This window comes from Mesoplodon mirus, assembly GCF_964341445.2.
Source record: "Mesoplodon mirus genome assembly, chromosome: 8".
NCBI classification, from domain to species: domain Eukaryota; kingdom Metazoa; phylum Chordata; class Mammalia; order Artiodactyla; family Ziphiidae; genus Mesoplodon; species Mesoplodon mirus.
The window spans coordinates 76,576,314-76,600,044 of NC_138984.1; the positions used below are offsets into that span (position 1 = coordinate 76,576,314).

Below are 23,731 nucleotides of genomic sequence, written 5' to 3' on the forward strand. Positions count from 1 at the left end.
TTGGTGATAAAGTCTTTTTCAAATACCATTAACCCTGGTCAGATATATGCAAAAATAGTGAGTTTTAAAAATAATGCTTAATTAAATAAATAGTAGGTCATCACCATGGAAGCTTCTGAAAGTGCTACATGCATTCACCCAGAACAGTTATGCTCCAGTCCATGTGGAGAGTCCCAGCCTTCAGTGCTCTCAGGAAGCTTCCACATGTGCTGTGGATTTGACTGCTCTTTTCCTGAAAGGGAGTCCTAGGGATGACCTTGGTGGTGGGAAGGAGCCAGCATGACATGAGTGACTCCAGACAACACCTTTCATTTACAGAGCATTCTGAACTTTACCACGACTTTTGCTTACATTACGGATTGATTCTGCAACCATCCATCCAGTGAAATAGGTTATCATTGTCATTTGTCAGATTTTAGAGTATCAACGTTCATTAGGTTAAGCAACTTGCCTGAGGTAGTAGGTATTCAAGCTAAAGCTTTTCCTGAGGTATCTGTCTAAACTTTCTATCTTGGAGAAGAATATTCAAGCATGGCTAGGAAATGGAATAATGGGGAATCATAAGTCATGGGAAATGTTAAACGTCTACTTGCATGTAGCAATCATTCAACTTTAGCAAGTACTTTTAATGAAAGGTGTTACTAGTTGGGGGAAAAACAAATGTGTGTGTGTGTGTGTGTGTGTGTGTGTGTAATTTTTCTCAGAGTGTGGAGCTTAATCACCTTAATCACATTCATATAGGGATATGTTGAAAATTCGGGTTCCTGGGCTTCACCCCAGTTGCTCTGAACTCTGGGAATCTCTAGGGGTGAATTTACATCTTTAACAAGCCTCTCAGGTGATTCTCAGCTCACACGCTGGGTGATGCTAGACCCTGTTATTTGTTGTTTGGCAAAAAGCTAGCCAACACACTCAGGTGACCTTTAAACTTGACATTGTACGCCTTTCCGTGGCTGTGGTTTTCCCTGCGAGGAGGGGCGGGGCTGCGCTGGGCGGGGCTTGAATGAGAGGGGCTTGGATGAGCGGGGCTTGGCTTTGATGAGCAGGACAAGGGCGAGAGTGGGCGGAGCGGGTAGGGGCGGGGCCGGAGAGGCCAGGCCTGGAGAGGTGGAGGGTGAAGGGTTAATGCTCCGCGCGCAGGCGCTGCCCTCTGAACTGGAACGGAAAACAACTTCCGGTTGGAGTCCCTCCGCCGGGCGCCGGCGACCCGAGGCGTGAGAGACCGGCGCGGAAGCCCTGAACTGTGAGTAAGAAACTTCGTGAGCTAGTTGGTGTGTCCGAAGCCGTCGGGCACGGCGACGGAGAACTTGTGTGTATGAGCGAGAGGGATACGCTGGCCGTATGGGCGCCGCAGGGAGAGAAGCCGAGGAGCTGCAGAGACAACCAGTTCTCAGAGTAGGGAGGGACTTAGTGCGAGAGAAACCACCTGGGTCCCCATTCCCGAGCAGACCCGGGAGGGGCTTTCCGGGCCCGCGACGTCAGCGCAGCAACGACGGCCCCCGCTGCGACGGCAGCAGGCGAGGGATCCTGCCCGACTCCGCGTCGGCTGCTCTCGGTGACTTGACTTCTTGACTAGCCACCGGGGAGACAGGGCTTGCGATGTCAGGGTGAGCAGCGGACCCCGCCTGGAGGTCCCAGCCTCCTTTGAGGACGCGGGCTGCCTTGCAGAAGCTAGTACTATCGTTGTTACTCTTCCGAAAACTTCGTCGGTTCTTTCTGTTGTTTTTCCTCCCAAGATTATTGCACAGTTCCGCTCTCAGCTTTCCTGTGGGGTGTCATCATAGCCTTGTCAATGAGAAGTTAGGTAACTTCCCCGAGGGTCACGGAGAGAATAGATGGCTGAGGCGGAAAGAGCAGAAGCAAACCCTGTCCCCAGTGGGAACCGGGCGATAGGTGGAATCCCCAGCGCGGCGTAAACTGACTAGCGACGAGTTACGGGTGTCACAAGCTGTGCTTGTCACGAAGTGAAGAAAGAAGGGGGAAGACACTCAAACCAAAGAGTCTTTGTGTCTCTTATTATGCTGTAACAAGCAGAAGTAGAGCAGCCTTTGCTATGTCAAGTGTCATTTATCTCACAGATTCTTTTGACAAGTTATATCTTAAGAGAGAAACGGTAGTAAAGGAAGTGAAATGACATGAAAGTGAAGGAAAATAACGTGATCTGCTTCCCTACCACGGTTGGAAAACACATTTCAAACGAGAGGTAGCAGAGAAGCAAGCTCTGTATTCTGCTGAAAAATTATTTTGCCCCTCTCATTAGGGAGGGGAGGAGAACTCTAAAGTGATAGTCATGCATAAAGCAGAAAATGTAACTCCTTCACAGCCCTCTCCCCAACCACAGGTACTCCAACGCCTTCCACATCTCTCTTATGTGTACGTAAACATGTTGTTTCGCTTTCTTATGAAAATGAGATTATATACGCATACAGTTCTATTTGGTTTTTCAGATGAAAAATATATAGTGGAAATCTTACCACATGTAGCTCTACTTTATCTTAATGTCAGCATGGTATTCCTTTGCCCGGATGTACCATATGTAGTTAACCATTTCTTGATATGGCCTTTCTATATATTTTGCTCTTGTTCTACAAAATTATCCGTATTTCATTAGGATACAGATATATTAATCCTCTGTGAATTATATGGCAAATATTTTCAAGAACTATCAGTCCTGGTTTAAATGCCCAGGTTTTGTATCGCATAAGAATGCTATCCTTACTCAAAAATTATTAAAATATTTTCCTGTATTGTCTGTTAATTCTTTTTATAGTTTTGTATGCTTTACTCATTAAAACATATGAAAATTATTTTTGTACATTGTATAAGATAGGGTTTAGCCATTTTTCCTGAAATCATTTGCTGAAATCAATTCTTTCCCAACTGACTAGAAACACTACCTTAATATAGTAAATTTCCACCTGTACATGAGCCTTTTTTTTTTTTTTGGATTCTTCTGTTGCTATGTTCTATTTGCCTCTTCCTATACAAATACCAATCTCTTTGATTAGGCACTTTTTAGTAATTCATAAAGCAAGTCCCTCTTCATTTGCCTTTTTCAAAATATCCTTGGTGATTGCGTTCTCTTCTCAGGTAAAATTTAAAGTAAACTGTTTATGTTTCATTAAAACATAACTTTTTTGGGGGTGTTTAGCCATCCACTAATGTTTTGTGACTGGTATGTAGATAATTTATATATCTGGCCAACTTTCTAAACTTATTAGTTGTAATAAATTTTTTCTCTTGAATTTTCTAGGAAAAGAGTCATCTAAATATAATCTTATCTCCTTCTTTATACTTCTTTCTTTCTTTGGTTTAATAAATTTCTAGCTTCTCCGGAACAATTGTATATAATAATATTGATACAGGCCATCCTTATCATATTTCTTAGTTTGTGGATTTTTTTACTGTGTCATCATTAAATATGAATTTTAGAGTAAATTTCAAATAATTTTATTTATCAAGGAAGTGTCTTTAATATTTCTGGTTACTAGGATTTTTGCAGGGGATGGATTTTGGATTGTGTCTAAAGTTGGGTTTTTTTGGTTTTGTTTTTTCTTTTGGTCTGCTTGCATTGGCTAGCACTTGGAGAGCAGTTTTAACTAACAGAGGTTGAATGTTCATTTGGTCTGTATATTTCTTGTTGTCAAGATGTCTTTTCATTACTACTTAACTAAACATTTTTATCAGGAGTAGAAGTTGAGTTTTGTCATACAACATTTTGGCATCTATCATAGCCTATCATATGCTTTTCTTCCTTGACCTATTAGAATGGAAAATTGTTTTAGTAGATTTTTAGGGTTTTTGTTGTTGTTGTTTTGTTTTGTTTTTGGTTTTTATTGGAGTATGGTTGATTTACAACGTTATGTTACCTTCAGGTGTACAGCAAAGTGAATCAGTTATACATATATCCACTTTTTTTTTTAGATTCTTTTCCCACATGGGCCATTACAGAGTATTGAGTAGAGTTCCCTGTGCTATATAGTAAGTTCTTATTAGTTATCTATTTTATATATAGTAGTGTGTATATGTCAATCCTAATCTCCCAATTTATCCCTCCCCCCTTTCCCCCTTGGTAACCGTAAGTTTGTTTTCTACATCTGTGACTCTACTTCTGTTTTGTAAATAAGTTCATTTTTACCCTTGATTTCTAGTTTTTGAACCAACCTTACACTTAGTCATTGTGTAATATTTAAGCATATAGGTTTCTTTTCGGTCACATTTTTATTTAAAATCAGTAATTGAGTTTCATCTGTAGTTATCTTTTTACTGTTATCTTTGGCAGAGGTTGATATCAAGGCTATGCTGATTTTCTAAAAAGAATTGAGAAGAGTTCCTTCTTTCTCTGCTCTGAGGTAGTTTAAATACAGCTTAAGAGCTCTCTATTTGAAGGTCTGAAAGAATTCACTCATGAACCCATCTGAAAGTACAGTGGACCCTTGAATAACACTTGGGGGTTAGGGGTGCCGAGCCTACCAGCAGTTGAAAATCTGCATGTAATTTATAGTCAGCCCTCCGTGTCCGAGGTTCTGCATCCTCAGATTCAACCAACTGCAGATAGTATAGTACTGTAGTATATATTTAGTGGGAAAAAAATTCACCTGTAAGTGTATCCATGCAGTTAAAACCCATGTTGTTCAAGGGTCAGTTGTACATTGTTCTTAAAAACAGCAATAATATTCAGCAAAAAGGTCCAGAACTTTAAAAGGCGAACAAACAAAAACTCCTTAGAGTAAATCCTTATAAAAGAAAGGGTGTGAAACACCAATAATGTCAAGAAAGGAGAACTGCTGTACTGATCCTGGTTATTTTTGTCCCCCACCTTCCCCCCCCCCGCCCCGTTCTGGGAAAATGCTGTAGGTGGACTGAGGCTGATAATAAAGTGTTTTACTGTTTTTTCTCTTCTCTACTCCAGTTTATGAAGGAAAGAGTGTTGCTTCTACATGGGCAAGCTCTTCTATGCCCTGAAAGAAACCAAGAGGGAAACTCAACTGAGAAAGCATGAGTTTCACTTTGTTGTCATCAGCTTCCCAATTTTGCCAGGAAATTTCTTGCTTTAGAGGTAGTAACCAAGCCGACATTCTACTCTAGCCAAATCCCATAGGGGAGTTTCAGAATGAGTGGTTGAGAACATATGCAAACTCAGCATGCTTTTACTTATTTAATATGAAGTGAAAATCAGTAGCACAGTCTAGGTATGTACATGGCCTGTGCACACACATAAGAACAGGGCTGGCTTCTAAGGAATACAAACCATCTAACCAAAGCCCACCGTTTTACTCAGCTAACGGTTTACTGTTAATATGTGAATAGTATTGTATTATGTAATCTTTGGTAGAGTTATTAACTTTTATAAATGATTATTTTAAATACTTTTTGATTACTTTCAAGACTATTACCTTAGATAATGCAGTTTAGCAGTGTACATCTGTGAACTGTGGAGGAGAATTCAAGACACTCGTAAATGTTATTTACAGAAGAATACAGGCATTATGTCAATGCTTGGATATTTGAGTATCTTAAATTATCATCTATTAATCTAGAACAGATCATTGTTGGCATAATTTGGGGGTGTGCCCTAAATAAATAAAGACTTGCATGTTTTTTAAAAACATACCTATTATCTGTAAGGAAATGGTAAAAAATAGATAGCCTGTTGATGTAAAACTTCACTATTCTAACTACAGTTGATCCTTGAACAACACAGGGGTTAGGCATGCCAATCCTCTGCTCAGTTGAAAATCTGCCTATATTTTACAGTCAGCCTTCTGTATCCAAGGTTCCTCCATATCTGTGTTTCCACCATACTGGCAGTTCCACATCCAGGGATTCAACCAACCACAAATCATATAGTACTATAATATTTACTCTTGAAAATATCCGTGGATAGGTAGACCTGTGCAGTTCAAACCTTTGTTATTCAAGGGCCAACCGTATTCTTATGCTTTAGCTGATTAGCTCTTCCTACTATTTATCCTTTTGTTTTCTAACACCTTTCTAAGCATGAATAAATATTAACTGTTCAATTTCAACTTGGTTGTGTTTAATTATGGCAAGCCAAATTCTAGTTTCTATTTTCTATTGGATTTATGTTGTGGCTGCCATTCCTCCCATGCTATCTCTTACGCTTGCCGCTTTGGTTTTCAGTCATGGGTAGAGGGAAAGAGGAGACTATTACCAAGAATAGGTAACCAAATTTCTTTTTGGTCCAGGACCAAGATTTTGAATCATTTTCAAAAAAGGATAAGAGAGAATATGTATTGAACTCCCTTGTGGGTGGGTGACTAATTAATTAGTGTACAGAGTCTTCTGAATTACATGCAGTGTTTGACAGCTGTTCAAAAAAGTTGAGGAGGGGCTTCCCTGGTGGCGCAGTGGTTGAGAGTTCGCCTGCCGATGGAGGGGACACGGGTTCGTGCTCGGTCCGGGAAGATTCCACATGCCGCGCAGCGGCTAGACCCGTGAGCCATGACCGCTGAGCCTGCGCGTCCGGAGCCTGTGCTCCGCAACGGGAGAGGCCACAACAGTGAGAGGCCCGCGTACCGCAAAAAAAAAAAAAAAAAAGTTGAGGAGGATTGGAACAGGCAGTGGTTCCAGAGCCTTTGCAACTGAAAACAAGCCTTTGGGACCTAGTAATGCATATGTTATAGGTTTTCAATCCCTATCTATAAAAACATTTTTTTTTAATTGTGGTGAAATTTACCACCTTAGCCATTTTTAAGTAGTGTTGAATGTATTCACATTGTTGTATTATACAAGCAAGAGAAACTTCCCTAAGAGACTTACTTTTTTTTAAGAAAAAAGTTTGGGAAGTAAATAACAATGATAATTATTTGTCTCATGGGGGAAATGTCCTGGACAGTAACCTGAGTTTTCTTCCTTTTACCTTCAGAGATACACTCTCTATGATGGTAATTACCATTACTAAATTATGAAAGTAGACAGTTTGAGCACCAATGATCTGTAATAGCTTTCACTTACCACCAATACTTTTTCTTTGCGAAAAAGAAGGGTCTATTGAAAATAGGTCGTTAACAGTGAAAACAGTCTGTCTTTCAAGTCATTCCTGTAAGGAATTAGAGGAAATTGAGTAGACTAAAAAATAATATGAGTTCCATTTTGATGGTTACTTAGTCAGTTGAAGTTATAAGAATGCTTGAGATATTTGCAGTAGAATGAGGTATGGAGAATTGTTCTCTTGAGCAGCAGAATAAACGCACTCAGGTAATTTTGCTGTGGAGAATGACTTGCTCTAAGGGCAGAAATCAGGGACTCAGGTCCCTTCAAGATAATATACTATTTTAAATTGCTTGAAGAAAATCAACCGTTCTTGTGGGATATTTAAGTGGTTTTAATATTTATAGTTAATAAATATGTGGCTTTTACTTTAATGTAATTTCATGATTTTATATATTTGCTATCCCTAAACTAGAAATGCCTTTCCCTTGATATTGATGTTTTTCAACCTTTTTAAATCCATATTTCCTTTTTTATAAACATTAAAATACCACAAATCCTAGGAGGTATGTGCCCTTCCTTCCCACAAAGTCCTCTCTTACACCTCCTCATACTGAATATAAACTTTCTCTTGCAGTTTTCCCCATCCAAGCATATTCTGTAGAGCCTTTCTTTATATGATTTATGCAAACAGATTTTTAATATTAAATAGCCATTTTAAATTGATAACTCCCCCTCCCCTATCTCTAGATTCTAACATGGCCCCTACTCAGAAGAGAGGATACCCCTTACATGGGCTGAGCAAGCTAACTGAGCAATGCAGTGTTTATGTTTACCTCAGATGGGTAGAATATCACATGCCTAATTTCCTTTTTGGTGTTAATACTATTTAGTTTTGCACTTCAATCCATAGAATTTGATAAACAGTTTGAGAGAGGTCCTACTGGAGATAAAAAAGGAAATGAGGCAAAGCTGAGACTCATGGGTGTGGTCTTTGGCTGTAAAGTCTTCTTTTAACTCTTAGAAGATAGCACAAAAAGTTTCACCAAGTTTTAACATCCAGCAAAGTGGAGAACCTGGTCTGGGGAGCTTTTGGTTTGATCAGTGGGATTGTCTTACCTTGTTTATCCTGATGCATTTAGCAATCCAGCTTATGAAAAAAATACAAAATCCGAATTCTGACACTGCTGGATCTATGATATTTAAGTTTCTATTATTTTAGTTGCCTGAATGGAACACAGTAACAGTGCAGTGCAGTGTGCTATGGGTATATCCATAACCGAAGTTTACAACCTGGAAAGTGAGAACAGAAATGCAAGCTGTCATTTTGGGGAATTGGCTGCTTGTGTTATGGAACTTTCTTAAAAGTGGGAAATGATCGTAAGTAAATGTCAGGAGTGACAGTTCTCTTCCATTTCCTCTCTTCAAGCAAGGAAAACACACATACTTTTTAGTGTCTTTAAAGGTTTACCTTAACCGTCTAAGACAGAGGATGTTATTTTATTTATGTGTATATACTACATTATTGACTTATTTTCTGCTTTTTGCTTCTGTTGCTTTTTGTGAGTGAGGAGGCAAACATAGAGCTAAGATAGAGAAAAGACAGGATGTATCTCACTTATTCACCTCTTCATTTGCTAAGATGGCAACTTTTCTGAGATAGAATATGAACTCTTATTATTATTCATACCCCGAGGGGTTGGAAAAAGCAGGTGACTTTCTTTTCTAGGGCAGAGTGGAAGACGTCATAGTTACTCTATGTGATCCTTCCCCCATCCTGAAGCTTCTGTAGATTTAAACTGGCCTCTTACCACAAGTGTGAACCCTGGTAGAACACTTACCCAGAAGCAGAATAGTCTCAGCAGTGGGGGAAACCCAGCAGAGGACCTTTTTCTATTTACTAAATCACCCACACTTGTCTCTACTTGTCCACAAAAAGGAGACTTGATAAAGATTTATAAATCATTTTAGGGGTAGAGGTGGTGGATATCTACCTTTAGGCCTGTGATTCTTTTCAAACTTGAAATCCCAATGTATATAACTAATCACAGTTGAACTGCTCTGGTTGAACTGGGCAATTGGTGGTAGAACATTGTTTGGCTCATACACCTACAGCCTCAATGGAGCTCCAAAAGCACCACTACTTTCTTTGATTATTACTTTTTATTCAGGATTGGTTAGATATCATTTGGTATCATAATGCTGGCTGTCAAAGACAACAGGCTTAAGATATTTTTATCTATAAAATAAGGGAAGAAATGTTTGTTTAAAAAGAAGGAGGGGTACTTCCCTGGTGGCACAGTGCTTAAGAATCTGCCTGCCAATGCAGGGGACATTGGTTCAAGCCCTGGTCCAGGAAAATCCCACATGCCGCAGAGCAACTAAGCCCATGTGCCACAACTGCTGAGCCTGTGCTCTAGAGCCCACGAGCCACAACTACTGAAGCCCGAGCACCTAGAGCCCATGCTCCACAACAAGAGAAGCCACCACAATGAGAAGCCCGTGCACCTCAACAAAGAGTAGCCCCTGCTCGCCACAGCTAGAGAAAGCCTGCACGCAGCAACGAAGACGCAATGCAGCTAAAAATAAATAAATAAACAAACAAATAAAGAAGAAGGAGGGTGGGAGGAGTTAGAGTACCACTTCAGAAAATTTAACATCCAGATAGTAGGATTCACAAAGGGAGACAGAAGGAATGAAATTGCCCAAAGAGTTATTCAAGAAAATTTGCGAGAACTGAAGGATGAACTTCCACATGGGTTAAGTACAAGATCAGAAATCATAATGGCTCTGGACTTCAACAAAAACAAAAGGGAGCATAGTAAAACTTACAAAATTCTGAGGAAAAATTACTTCCAACCTAGAACTCATAACCTGGCAAACTATCAGTTAAATCTGAGGGTAAAGATATTTTCAGTTATGCAGGGTCTCAAAAAATTTACTTTGCAGGCACTTTATCAGGAAGCTACTAGAGGGTTTACTCCACCAAATTGGGGGGTAAAACAAGAAGGATGAAGATTCGGGATACTGAAAATGAGGGATTCAGCTAGAGAGAGAGGTGAATAAAGGGAATCATCAAATTCAAGTTGAAAGAAGGTCTCAAGATGAAGGCTTTCCTCTAGGCATAGAAATCAACAAATCTAGACTTGAGCAAGTCAGAAAGCTCAAGGAGAGATTCTTCTAAGTAGATGAAATTGATAGAATAATTGAAGTGTCTCAATGGATTGAGGAGTTGTAGTAATGATAATAAGAAATAAAACAAACAAGAAGTTTTTTCAGGAAAAATGTTTTTCAGGAAAGGAAAAGGAGCCATAGTATATTATATGGCTCAGCAGTGAATAGCATTACGTAGTCATAAGAAAGTTAAAGTAGAATGCAAATCTAACCAAAAAATAGGATATAACTATATGAGGAGAATGGGGAGGATATAAAGGGAGGGGAGATTTTAAAGAGAGCTGAATCCTTATTTTGCATAGTGGGAAGACAAGTAAAACTGAAAAATCAGTAGTGGCAATATTAGCATGTTATTTAGAGATAATACCAAAAAGAATCAACCAAATGGGACTTCGCTGGTGGTGCAGTGGTTAAGAATCTGCCTCCCAATGCAGGGGACATGGGTTTGAGCCCTGGTCAGGGAAGATCCCACATGCCGCGGAGCAACTAAGCCTGTGCGCCACAACTACTGAAGCCCACACGCCTAGAGCCCGTGCTCCACAACAAGAGAAACTACTGCAATGAGAAGCCCGTGCACCGCAACGAAGAGTAGCCCCTGCTCGCTGCAACTAGAGAAAGCCCACGTGCAGCAACGAAGAGCTGACGCAGCCAAAAATTAAAAATAAAATAAAAATAAATTTATTTTTTAAAAAAAGAGGAATCAACCAAAAGAGCTGAAAATTGTTGCCAAGGTGAAGCAGGAAATGGGAAGGGAGGAGAGTAAGGTACTACTGTTTTTCTTAAACCTTATAAAGTTATTTTACTCATTAAAATGTAGGTGTGTTATGCTTTGATTAAAAATAAAATAAAAGGGCTTCCCTGGTGGCGCAGTGGTTGAGAGTCCGCCTGCCGATGCAGGGAACACGGGTTCGTGCCCCGGTCTGGGAAGATCCCACATGCCGCGGAGCGGCTGGGCCCGTGAGCCATGGCTGCTGAGCCTGCGCATGCGGAGCCTGTGCTCCTCAAGGGGAGAGGCCACAACAGTGAGAGGCCCACGTACCGCAAAAAAATAAAAAATAAAAAAAATAAAATAAAATAAAAACTAAATAAGGGTGAAAAGAGCTAGGATGTTGGACTTTCACATCAAAGAGACCCAGGTTTATCTGGGTCTTCCATTTTCTAATTCGTTGACCTCAGGCAACGTATTTAACCTTTTGAAGCTCAGTTTCCTTATCTGGAAAGGGAACATTAAAATAAGGTGGTTTATGTCAAGCAGCAAGCAATTTTTACCTCAGCAGGTGTCAGTCTCTACCCCTGTCCCTAATGTTTCCCGGGAGGAAATAGGGAACCACCACCACTGTTGGGAAGCTTCCCATTCAATTATAAGACTAAGATTGTCCTTCTGGTTCATAGCTGTGTGCCTATTCAGATCGAAGGCATGACACTGTAGCTGTGTGCCTCTTCAGATTGAAGGCATGGCACTGGTATCTATGCCCTTTCTAAACTATCTGTAGATAGTTAGAGAATTTAAATAGAATTGAGATGATTTAGAGTATTGGTAGGGGTAGAATCAAGTTATAAGGACTGCTTGGTGGGAGAAGAGCTCTGGTCACACTCAGATTTCTCTTTCAGCATGAACTTCAGTGCAAATGCCATTAATGGTGTCTCTTCCATTAATAGAGAAAACAGTTGTCACATAGACTGATGAATTGTGGAAATTTCATGGAACCAAGATCAACAAGAGTGCTGTTGCTCTGGACCATCTGCCAAAGTATCAAAATACCTTTTTTTTTCTTTTTTTAAGAATATCTACCTTAGCAATTGCTATTTTTGTTTCTCAATTCTATACACTTCTTTTGGAACAGTTCATAAAGCAGATCACCGTGGAACAAAAGGACAGTTTATGAAAGCCTATTTTCCCACCTTGGTGCATATTTGTGTAGTGTTTTACAGAGTACAGTGCTTTTCCAGTTATGACTTGATCCCCTATGGCAGTGATTCTAAATCTATCACACTTGCTTCTCCCTCTTCCTCCCCTCACTGGCCCCCCTCCACCAAAAAAATTATGATCCAAGAAGTCTTGGACAGGGATGGCTGATCTGTTTTTTGAAACTGCCCTGGATTATTCTAATGTACTGACAGGTTGGGAACCCATGTCCTACAGCATGCTGTACCCCAGACATTCTAAACTGGGGCAGATGAGGGAACTGAGGTCCACAGAAAGGTTACAGCTTATTCACTCTCACCCATCAACAAGCATATCTAGACTGGACATGTTTTCTGCACTTCAACTCTGATTTTATCTTTGGTTGACTAGGCTTTTTAATTTTGATTCTCTGACTTGTATTAAGAGAGAAATTAACACATTTTACACAAGATGTGGTCTCAGTTAAAAATAAGATTTGGAATCTTTATTTTATAGCATCTTTTCACTTTTTCCAGTTGCAAAAGGAAATGAAACAGAGAATCAAATTTTTTAATAAACTCTTGCTCCTCCACAGTAGGGTAGCATAACAAGTGTTGGGACTTAACTAGATCTGAATATTCACATTTGAGGAAAACTGGAGTGGCCCTGAAAAGGGTAGAGATTTGGGTAATTTTGGCACAGAGGCAGGTTTGAGAAGTTGGTTTGTCAGGCTACCCAGGGATTTTTAGTCCTGTATTCAGGAGTATTCAACAATAGGAGTAAGAAAGTGTGTTGCATGGTATAAAAATATTGTATCTGGTTTTAACCTTTTATCATATTATACATTTAAAGTCACAACCTAAACATCTTGGGAATGACTAGGAATGGAGATGTGGATATCTCTGAAACCTTATTTATTTTCCCACTGGAGTTCTCTCAGTTACTTCTAATAAGACAAGTTGTGACTTGCAAACATTTGCCCAGCAGCCTCTAGGTGTCCTCAGGGAAATTAAAAGCAGGGGTATGAAGAGCCATAGAGTTCTGTGCTGGTAATTAAGAGCACAGAGTACAGCTTATAATTATGTAGGCTTTTGCCTGTTCCCATTTATCATTGGTAATATTCTCAAGGCTAAATGACTGCTCAGCAATTTCAACTGCGATTTAAGAGAAAATAGGCCTTTTTGTGAAAAGGTCCTCTGTCTCCCGAAGTTTCATTCTCTTTTCATAGAAGAGCTCTGTCCTTTCGTAGTGGTTATGATTTAGTAAATGACTCAGAGATGCTGGAGGGGCCCCTAATCTGTGAACTCATGAGATTTTAACTACTTCTTTTTCAAAAACAACTTTGCCCTTTATGAATCTGGTACATCCTGTGTCATCTCTTCTGGTTGGGGGGACCTTTTTAAGATTACTGAAAATATTTTTTCACACTTTTTAAATTAAAACCAGAAGATAGGTACAAACATTCTACTCTTGTGAAAGATCATTAATAATACTATTTCATTATCATAAATTTGGTAGAGTAGAAGAGAGAGACTTAAGAAAAATAACACTCTACCAGAAAGTTATTTTTCTTGTTATTTAACACCGTATAAATGTTAACAGAACAGAACGTCAGATAACATTCCTACCTGTTTGGCTAATAATCTCTTCATATAAGGTAACAGACTTATACTAAAATGCCTTACTGTTTTATGCATATCCTAGTTTTCCTTCTGACATTGTCCAGTGGGCCTATCCTCTTTTTTGGTTTATATTTGGGAGAAAAAAAGTGTGCATCTTGTGACACAAAGTGGTACAATAACAAGTATTGCTTCTTTCTCTCTCCACTGTTTTCTTTTAAAAAATGTAAGGGTTTTGTTTGTTTGTTTCTTTTTTGGTAAAAAGATTTTGGCCTGGTTGACTGTCAACGAGTATCAGAGGACATTAAAAACTTTAAGAATATAAGCAGGAGGGAAGGAATACTTAGCCATCATTTCTTCCTTTAGATTTCATTATCACTCAGTTGGTACATTTTTCCTGACTGTTGTTAATTATGTTTCTGTTAACACTTTTGTTCAGAATTGAATTCAATATCCTCTCCTCTCCCCCTCAGTATTTCTTCCTGTTTCCCTGTGGCTGACTAGCATCACTGTTTGCCTAATTTTTGAAAAATATGGCTGGTGGACTATCTTTAACAAAATAACCTGATTACTTTACTTATTAAAATATAGATTAGAGGACTCCTTCCCAGGCCAACTGATTCAGAATTGCTGGGCCCTGAATGCTTCCTTCTTGTCTGTTGTACAGATCCAGTTGGCCAACAAATCCTGTTGATTCTACCTTTAAAATGTCTCTTGAATCCATTCATCTTTCATTTTCCCTACTCTAGTTTAAGCCCTCATCTTTCACCCAGAATACAGCAGTAGTTTCTTAAGGATATCCTCACTTTGTCTCCCTCATTAGTTTATATTCCCTGCTGGTATCCAGTTAATCTTTCTAAAACATATCCATCTCCTGCTTGACAATCCTCCATTATTCCTTAATGTTAGCAAGTTAAAGTCTAAATTGCTTAGAGTGACATTCAAGATCTACTGCAATCTGGCCTTATCTAATCTGCTGTGTATAGTTTATGTAGTTAGTGCACTCTGTAACTCTAGGGTGTAACTCTTTCCAATTATGGTCTACATGAATGGTACCCGTAGGGTTCTTTCAGTGCCACACAGTCACACATGGTGGCCCTGACTCTGCACCTGTCTTAGCACCCTGACTTAGCACCCTGACCTCTCCATCCTATCTGTACATACACCTTACTTTCATAAATACAATACTCGCCAGCAGTCCCTAAATGCACTATACTAGTGATTTCTCAGAGCCTCTGCTCTTTCAGAGTGAATGTTCTTTCCCCTCTCATTCTCTACTTGTTGAAATCCTTCTCATATTTCAGGGCCCAGTATAAGTGTCAGATCCTCTGTGAAGCCTTCCACAGTTCCTCTCATGTTAATTGTTCCTTCTATTGAGCCTTTTTCCTGCCTATACTCTTTTTTTTTTTTTTTTTTTTTTTTTTCCTTTTTGCGGTATGCGGGCCTCTCACTGTTGTGGCCTCTCCCGTTGCGGAGCACAGGCTCCGGATGCGCAGGCCCAGCGGCCATGGCTCACGGGCCCAGCCGCTCCACGGCATATGGGATCCTCCCAGACCGGGGCACGAACCCGTATCCCCTGCATCGGCAGGCGGACTCTCAACCACTGCGCCACCAGGGAGGCCCCTGCCTATACTCTTTATCTAACAGTTCTTTCTTTTCTTCTTCTTTTGAGATAAAACTTAAATACAATGAAATGTACAAATCTTGAGTGAGCTTTTGGGTCAGTTCCTACAAATGCTTCTACCTGCGTTTCCCAGATACCTATCAAGATACTCAAGATACGCTTATACATTTTTACACATTTATAATTGACCTGCTAATATGGTTAATCATTTCCATGTGTTTCTGCCTTACTAAATTATAAGCTCTAATTAGAGCTTATAAGGCAAAGACTATGAGTTTTGTCTCTTTCCCATGGAAAAAGGAGAACCTACTGTGTGTTCGGCACTGAACCAATCTTGAATATTGTACCAGTTAGGATACAGCTCAGCTCCTCTCTTAAGAGACCCCCAAAGACAGTGGCTTGAACAAATAAGACAGATATTTTATTTCTCTCACGTATTACAATTCAAAGTATAAGATGTCCAGAGCTGATCTGGCAGCTCTATTACAATTCAAAGTATAAGATGTCCAGAGCTGATCTGGCAGCTCCACAGTGTCAAGGACCTGGGCATCTTCATTCTTGTTGTTCCACATCTCCTTGTTCCACCATCCTGGAAGTGTTGCCCTCACCACAGTGTTTCGGATGACTAATCACAATATTCCATCCAACTGAGAAAGGGAAAAAGAAGAGAGCTTGTCTTGGAAGTTACACTTTCTTGCCAATGACAGTCACATGACCACATCAGCTAAAACTCAGGAATACTAGAAGAGGAGAGAATGGATATTGAGGAACAGTTAACAGATATTGCTTCATATATGATCTCAATCTTCACAATAATCCTACAAACCATGTATAAGAAAACTAATACTCAGAGAAGCTAAGTAAATGGCTAGAAAACTGCAGATCTGAGATCTGAATTCAAAGCCTGTACTTTTTTTTCATTCTACCTAGTAAAGTGTTAGGAGGGACTATATAATTGTTATGAAATAAATAAAGTCATTCATTTTCACAGTGGTACATCATGTATTTTCATATCACATATTTTCACAGTATCGTATCTCTTCTAGGACATCCCATATAACTTTATTCCATACTTCTCACTATCTTTAAACAAATTACCATATCAACTGGCTTGTAACTTTTAAATCTATGATATCATTTATGAGGAAAAATAAATCACTATTTGCCAAGTAAAAGCTTCTATACTCTGTATTTGTTTAGAAATGCTGTCTAATCATAAAGTTGAAGGAGATTGTCTTGTAACCCCTTCATTTTAAAAGCAAGGAAAATCGAGGTCCAGAGCAGATATAGGACTTGTCCTTTATTTCATTACTACCCTTGCTTCTTTTCAAGCATCATGGACAAGCACTAGCCTAATTAATCACTTCTATAAGTAACCATAATTGTTATACTTAAGAATTGTCTCAGGTTTTCAGAGTTGTCCTGATCTGGAAATTCAAACTGAACAATGCATAAGAAATGTATGTAATCCTGGGCTGTTTTAGTGAAGAATGGATATTATCTAGCACAAAAAGACATCTTTATAGCTGTCAGGAACCTGTTTTAGAAAGGATGACTGCTACTTGACAGTCAAATAAAAGGAATGGGTGAGGTCATTCCTACCCATAATTCAAAACCCAAGTCAAATGCCATCTACCTCTCAAAGCCTTTCCTAAACCTTGTAAATAGAAGTGAGCACTTTCCTTTCCAAACTCTAGCCTTTAATATCTCCAGGTACTCATATATATTCTTTAAGTTACAGCTAATGGTGCCTTCGTCAGGGTAGGTTTCATGTCTGTTTTGTTTTCACTACATCAGTGGCGCCCAGCCCAGGCTTTGTTTTTTGTTGGCACTCAGTAACTGTTTTATGGAATGAAACATCCATCATGGCATTTTAGGAGAATACTTTGCAGCTGGCTTTAATAAATAATCCTTGAACTAAGAGTTTCAAAGATTTAGTCCCAGTCACTTGCTTATAGCTTTGTAGCTGTATGCAGGTCATTTAACTCCTCTGAGCCTTATCAGTCAGATTGGAATACCAGTAACAGGAAATGAAGAGCTGGTGAAAAACTTTGTAAAAGGAACACAACATTAAGGTGGCACTATCCCTAAAGCCCCTTGCTGCATCCCACATAGTGCCTTACATGTATTAAGCAAACAAGTACTTGAGTTTTTCTAATTTAATTGAATCATAATGGTATATATTTTATTGAAATCAAAGTTTGGCCCTAGTAGTTGACATACCTTTGTTGGAGCTGAGAAATTTTACCAAGGGAAAATAAAATTATTGCCCTCATGCAGGCTGATTCTCCTATCCTAGAACAGTTTCATTATGAACCAAGGATCAATGAAAGAGGAAGCAGCCTGATGCCCAGGGATTTTCTTAGTACTTCTTCCTGTGCAAGCACATGCTGGACCTGGGAGGCAGAATAGGAACTTGTCACCCTCCATTTTCCATCTTACAGGAACAACCCAAAAGAAAAAAGGAACTTCTGTCAGAGGAATAGAGGTAGGTGTGACAGGACTATCCTGAAGCCAGGATTACCCTGGGGGTGGGATGCTTTGTATTCTGCCCACCCAGATATACTGTCTCGGGCATCAGTGAGTTAAGTTTTTCCTTGTGTGGTATGAGGAAACTAGTAAACGAAACCTAGAAATAAATTACCATGGAAGGCTTTCCTTAAAATACATTTAAAAGAGTGAAGCCATAACTAGAAGAATGTTTCCAAGGCAGAGCTGGCTCTAGCTTGGACCTCCTGGGTTTAGGGGATGAGAGTGGCCATTTGATTTGAGTTTGAGCATGTTTATTGTAAATAAAACCATTTCCCTGGAGCCTGGCAAGTTTTGCAGAAGGCATACCAAAATGTAATTGAATTGTGACTGCCTCTTAAATTGTGAAATTAATTTTACACTTAACAAATGCTTTAAAAAATAGAGGAACAAGTGGCTTTAAAGTTCAGAGTGTTAATATTTGAAATCTGTCCAATTTAATTAGCTGGGTCCCAGAGACTCTTTCCTTTTTCTCTGGTCAGTGTCACTGATCTAACACCCAATTTTCTTCTTGGTTGTGAGATAGGAATTAAATGTATCATTTATTTAGTTGTATTGACCTGAATCATATCTCCCAGCATACATTCTTATTTCAAAAAATAGGATGCCTCCATGTGGAATTTACTCAGTAACTCTTCCTAGTGACATTTGTGTGATCTAATTCAAGGAACTGAAATGAAGGCTGCACATGATTTACTTGCATATGATGCAGCTGTTTTTAGTACTGTATTTACATTTTTTAAAGCAAGAATGCACCTTCTTGATGAAACAGACATGCATTTTTAGATTCACAGACTCAAGAACTATAGAACAAAGAAGTTCCTTAGAAATTGAATCCAGACATCTTTTTTTGTTTTGAAGAGACAGAAACTTGAGTCCCAAAAGATTTAGTGGCCCTGAACTAAGCTCACAGGGTCAGTCAGTGATAGAACAAAACAAGAAACGAGATGGGTTCCCAATTCAAGCCTCTTGTTTGTCCCAGATAAATATAGGTGTGGTTTACATTGACAATTTGTTATGACATCTGCAGCTTATTAAGACAGTGATAGACAACCTAGCCACTTAGCTACTTAAATTGTCTAATTTCTGCATGAGCATATTACAGTATACTATAGTCCCTGTAGCTACCTACCCTTATTTTTCTTTTCCTGTTTATATACTTATTTTTAATCTTGTGTGTTTTTTTAAGCCACCCTAAATCAATTTTTTGAATGATAATAGTATCTAAATAAATACTCAAAGTGATGCTTTGTGTTCATGCTAATTACTCATGTTTCCATAGTGTCTATGGTATGTCAGAGATCCTGGCAATGTTAATTATCCTAACAGTATTTCATCTTTTCCATCTATCAGAGGTAGCAGTAAAAACAAATTTCAAGTGGAGTGCCTAAAAAATATATCATTCTTTCATTGCTTCACAAGGTAAAGACACTGTAATCCCCATAATAAAATCCATGAAATTGTTTTTATCAAGCCTAGAAAATAACTTAGGAGTGTATTTAGTATCTTAAAATGAAAGACTGGCTGATGGGATTGAAATACTACCTAGGTATTTAAAAGGGCATTGTGATTTATGGTCAACTGATTTTCAACAAGGCTGCCAAGGGCATTCAGTGGGAAAAGAATAGCCTTTTCAACAAATGATACCAGGACAACTGGCTAGCCACATGCAGAGGAATGAATCTGGAGCCCTGCCTCATACCATATTACACAAATTAACTCAATATGGATCAAAGATCTAAGTGTAAAAGCTAAAATTGTAGGGCTTCCCTGGTGGCGCAGTGGTTGAGAATCTGCCTGCCAATGCAGGGGACACGGGTTCGAGCCCTGGTCTGGGAAGATCCCACATGCTGCGGAGCAACTAGGCCCGTGAGCCACAACTACTGAGCCTGCGCGTCTGGAGCCTGTGCTCCGCAACAAGAGAGGCCGCGACATTGAGAGGCCCGTGCACTGCGATGAAGAGTGGCCCCCACTTGCCGCAACTAGAGAAAGCCCCCGCACAGAAACGAAGACGCAACACAGCCAAAAATACATAAATAAATAAATAAATTTATTTTTTTTAAAAAAAAGCTAAAATTATAAAATTTCTAAAAGGAAATGCAGGTGAAAAATCCATGTGATCTTGGGTTAGGCAATGGTTTCTTAGATATGATATGAAAAGCACAAGAACAAAAAAAAATAGATAAACTGGACTTCATCAAACTAAAAACTTTGTCAAAGGGCACTATCAAAGAAATGAAAAGATAACTTATAGAATGGGAGAAAATATTACAATTATATATATATATGTATGTGTATATGAAAAGTGGGCAAAGGACTTTACTAGACATTTCTCCGAAGAAGATATACAAATGACCAATAAGCACTGTAAAGATGCTCAACATCAAGTATCACTTCATACCCACTAGGATCCTAGCATATAATTTTAAAATGACCTATAAGCACTGTAAAGATGCTCAACATCAAGTATCACTTCATACCCACTAGGATCCTAGCATATAATTTTAAAATGGACAACAATTATTGGTGAAGATGTGGAGAAATTGGAACTCTTGTATGTTGCTAGTGGAAATATAAAATGGTACAGCTTCTGTGGAAACGTCTGGAACTTTTGTGGAGTTCCTCAAAAAGTTAAACATAACTGTCATCTGACCCAGGAATTCTGCTCCCAGGCATATATCTAAGAGATTAAAAACATATGTTCACACAGGTATATACACAAATTGTAGCTTTATTCAAAATAACCAAAAAGTGGAAACAACCCAAATGTCCATTAACTGAGAAATGAATAAACAAATTATAGTATATTCATAAAATGAAATATTATTCAGACATAAAAAGCAATGAAGTACTGTTACATGCTACAACATGGATAAAGGTTGGAAATTTTATGCTACATGAAAAAAGCCAGACACAAAGGCCATGTATTTTATGACTCCAAATGTCCAAAGTAGGCAAATCCATAGAGTCAGAAAGTAGATTAGTGGTTGTCAGGGGATAGAGGGGAGATGTGAATTGGAACTAACTGCTAATAGGTACAGGGTTTCTTTCTGAGGTGATAAAAATGTTCTGTGATTAGATATTGGTGATGGTTACACAACATTGTGAATATACTGAAAACCACAGAAGTGTATACTTTAGAATGGTGAATTTATGTTATATGAACATCTTAATGTAAAATACTGAAAGTTTTTTAAAGCATGTATACCCGACGATAAAATAAAGGTGTTATAAAAGGTTAGAGACGGTTATGAAGGATTTCTAATCATAAGGGAGTGAAATAATTTGGTACCCCCCAAAATCCCCTATGACTGATAGAGAACTTTGTCTACTCTGGCTTTCAGAGGATTAAGAGAAAGGCTCTGTGCTGTGGTTTTCACAGCTTGACAGGAAGAATCAGTCATTAGATGACCCTCTGCTCAGAGTCAGGGAATGTCATTAGAGATGTTATCCAAGTTGAGACGATAAAAGTAAATTACCTCCACTGAGTAAATCACCTGTAGTTCAGAAATAGCAAAAAAGTTGGCAAACTAATAGAGCATAGGGGTAGGACTGATGGGATGTGATTTTTCTTTTTTAATGTAGAGTCCAACGGCAGCTCTCCCTAGATTTTGTGCTAAAATAAGAGCATTTTCACACATTTTAATTGCTCTGTGATAACAACAGTGTGAACTCCATCCACAAACATTTATCTACTTAATTTTGCTCTAATTTCAGTGTAGCAGGCATTTACCTTGTAAGTGGGAATAACTGTCCATTTAGTAAAAAGAAGTCCCTTCTCACATTGCTAATCCTGTTGTGCATTTCTGTAATAAAGATGAATAACAAATGGCCTTTTATATTTTTCCATTTTTAGCTTGCATTTATAGAATACCATTTGCAGAGTAGCATCTTTATGAACTGGAACCCTAATTGCTCCTTAAACATTAGTAAAGAATATTTAAAAATTGTAGAAGTTAAGGTTTCACAATATTTCTGATCAGGATTTTAAATGAGGCTTTTTTGCCTTTATAAAACTTTATAGTACTTGGTGCTATAATGTTCATGATAAACCATATAGAACTGTCTTTGAGGTACATTTTTTAAATGAGATTTATATAACTTAATAACTATCTAAATTTTTCAATTATTTGCCAGACCTGTCATTTACTCCATCATTTATAGTGATGCTACAGGACAGAGAGGAATGGATAAAAACATTGGCGAGCAACTCAATAAAGCTTATGAAGCCTTTCGACAGGCATGCATGGATAGAGATTCAGCAGTAAAAGAACTACAGCAAAAGGTATGTGGTTTTGGTTTGAAAAGTTATTTACCCTGGTAAATGGAATTTGAGTGTTGTGCAATGGAAAATATTATATTGTTAGAAAGTGCCTTGAAGAACTAAAACAGTGATATATTAATGGATGAAATTTGAGATTTTTATTTGCTACCTTTTTTAAAAACATTGTGTGACCTGTGGGAAGAATTCATTTTAAGGTGATTGTATTGAGGAAAGATAAGAATGTTATCTTCCATAAATAATTTTTAAATAAAATGACAAACTAAAAGTTAGAAGTATTACTATCTCAGCTAGTTTTATTTTTTGTATTTTTTTTTACCTGGTTATTTGGCTGGTGAGAGGACTATACAAATCTTAAGATATCCTGGAACTAAATTTGTTATTAATTTATAATAGTCTTCCATTCTTTAAATGTAACAGTTAAAAATCAACTATTTCAGTGAAATCTTTAGTGACTTACCAGAATGTTCAGCTTTTTAAAATTACTCCTGTACACATAAAACTTCTGTTTAGTGCTTTCAGTTTCAAAAGAAAGTAAATTGGAAGAAAGGTATACCCAGGCAAAAATTACTTGGTCTAGTAGTTACCAGGCACATGTCTGTTACTGGTCCATTATAAGGTTTTCACTGGTCTACAGCAAAATGAGAAAAATGAGAATAATGTAATGAACTTCTTAAAATGCTAAATTTATTCCGTTTAAAATTCTGTCCTTTATTCTGATACTGTTTCCATGTTTCAGTACTGTCAGAATAAAGAGCAAAGTTTTATTAACATATATATTCATTGAATGATGATCATAGAGTTTTTTGTTTGCTTGTTTAATATCATTATTTAGTGTTTTGGGGGTCCCCAATACCATACACACATTCTGCGATTCTCTAGAAGGACTCACAGGACTTAGTATACTGTCATACTCAGAGCTAAGATTTATTACAGAGACATTGTAAAGATAGACAGCCAGATCACTAATGGAAAAAGACATCAGGCAGAGTCTAGAGGAATCTGTGTGCAGGCTTCCTATGCTCTTTCCCTCCTGTGAGAGGTCACACAGAGCACCCTCTCTCCAGCTTCAAAAATTCACTCAACACACTTGCAGTGTTTTGGCATGGGGAACTCCATTTGAGACTCAAGAGCTTGGGGTTTTTTTAAGGGCTGGTTACATAGGCACCCTCTGTCAACCAAAATTTCAGATTCTCAGAAGGAAGGTAGTTATTTACCATAAATCTCATGGTACAGTCTAAGTAGGCTGGCAAAGCATTTAGAATCATCACTTAAATGTTTTCAAAAATCAAGTTCCCAGATGCCGTCAAGGCCCAGCCTTGCAAATAGGCCTTTCTGAAGATAAACAGCCTAAGGCCTGCTATGTTGAATTATTCCTGCACAGGCAGTTGAAAGTGGAGGATCTTATGTTGGTTCCCTCAATTAAAAAAAAAATTTACTAGCCTGTGAAATTCTGAAGTCTAAGAAGTATGCTAGCCATGCGGTTCTTAGTTTCTTCCATAAATATAGGAACTACACAATTCCCTTCCTCCTTTCCATTTAATACATCTATTATAAAACTAGCTGTTATACATACTTCACTGCATTCCTCAGAAATTATCATTATTCTTTGTGATTCTCCTTTTGATTTACAAAAGAATACTCACAGTTATATAGGTAAACTT

The 23,731-nt window shown here is 38.4% G+C and overlaps 1 protein-coding gene across 8 annotated transcripts in view; it reads left to right on the forward strand.

The window, feature by feature from the left end:
* The first annotated feature begins 954 nt into the window (after positions 1 to 954).
* The window catches only part of TANK (TRAF family member associated NFKB activator), a 78,193-nt gene continuing 55,416 nt past the window's right edge, over positions 955 to 23,731 (forward strand). For 3 of the 8 annotated variants that reach the window (XR_014294859.1, XM_082630531.1, XM_082630532.1), the window contains exons 1-2: positions 955 to 1,243; positions 21,923 to 22,070. Coding sequence is in view for 7 of the 8 variants with exons in the window: in XM_082630531.1 (XP_082486657.1) it covers positions 21,972 to 22,070 (99 nt within the window). In the remaining variant the exon portion in view is untranslated. Of the gene's footprint in view, positions 1,244 to 17,561; positions 17,745 to 19,138; positions 19,208 to 21,922; positions 22,071 to 23,731 lie in introns of those variants that run through there. The other 5 variants (XM_082630526.1, XM_082630525.1, XM_082630527.1 and 2 more) reach the window with 4 other exon arrangements.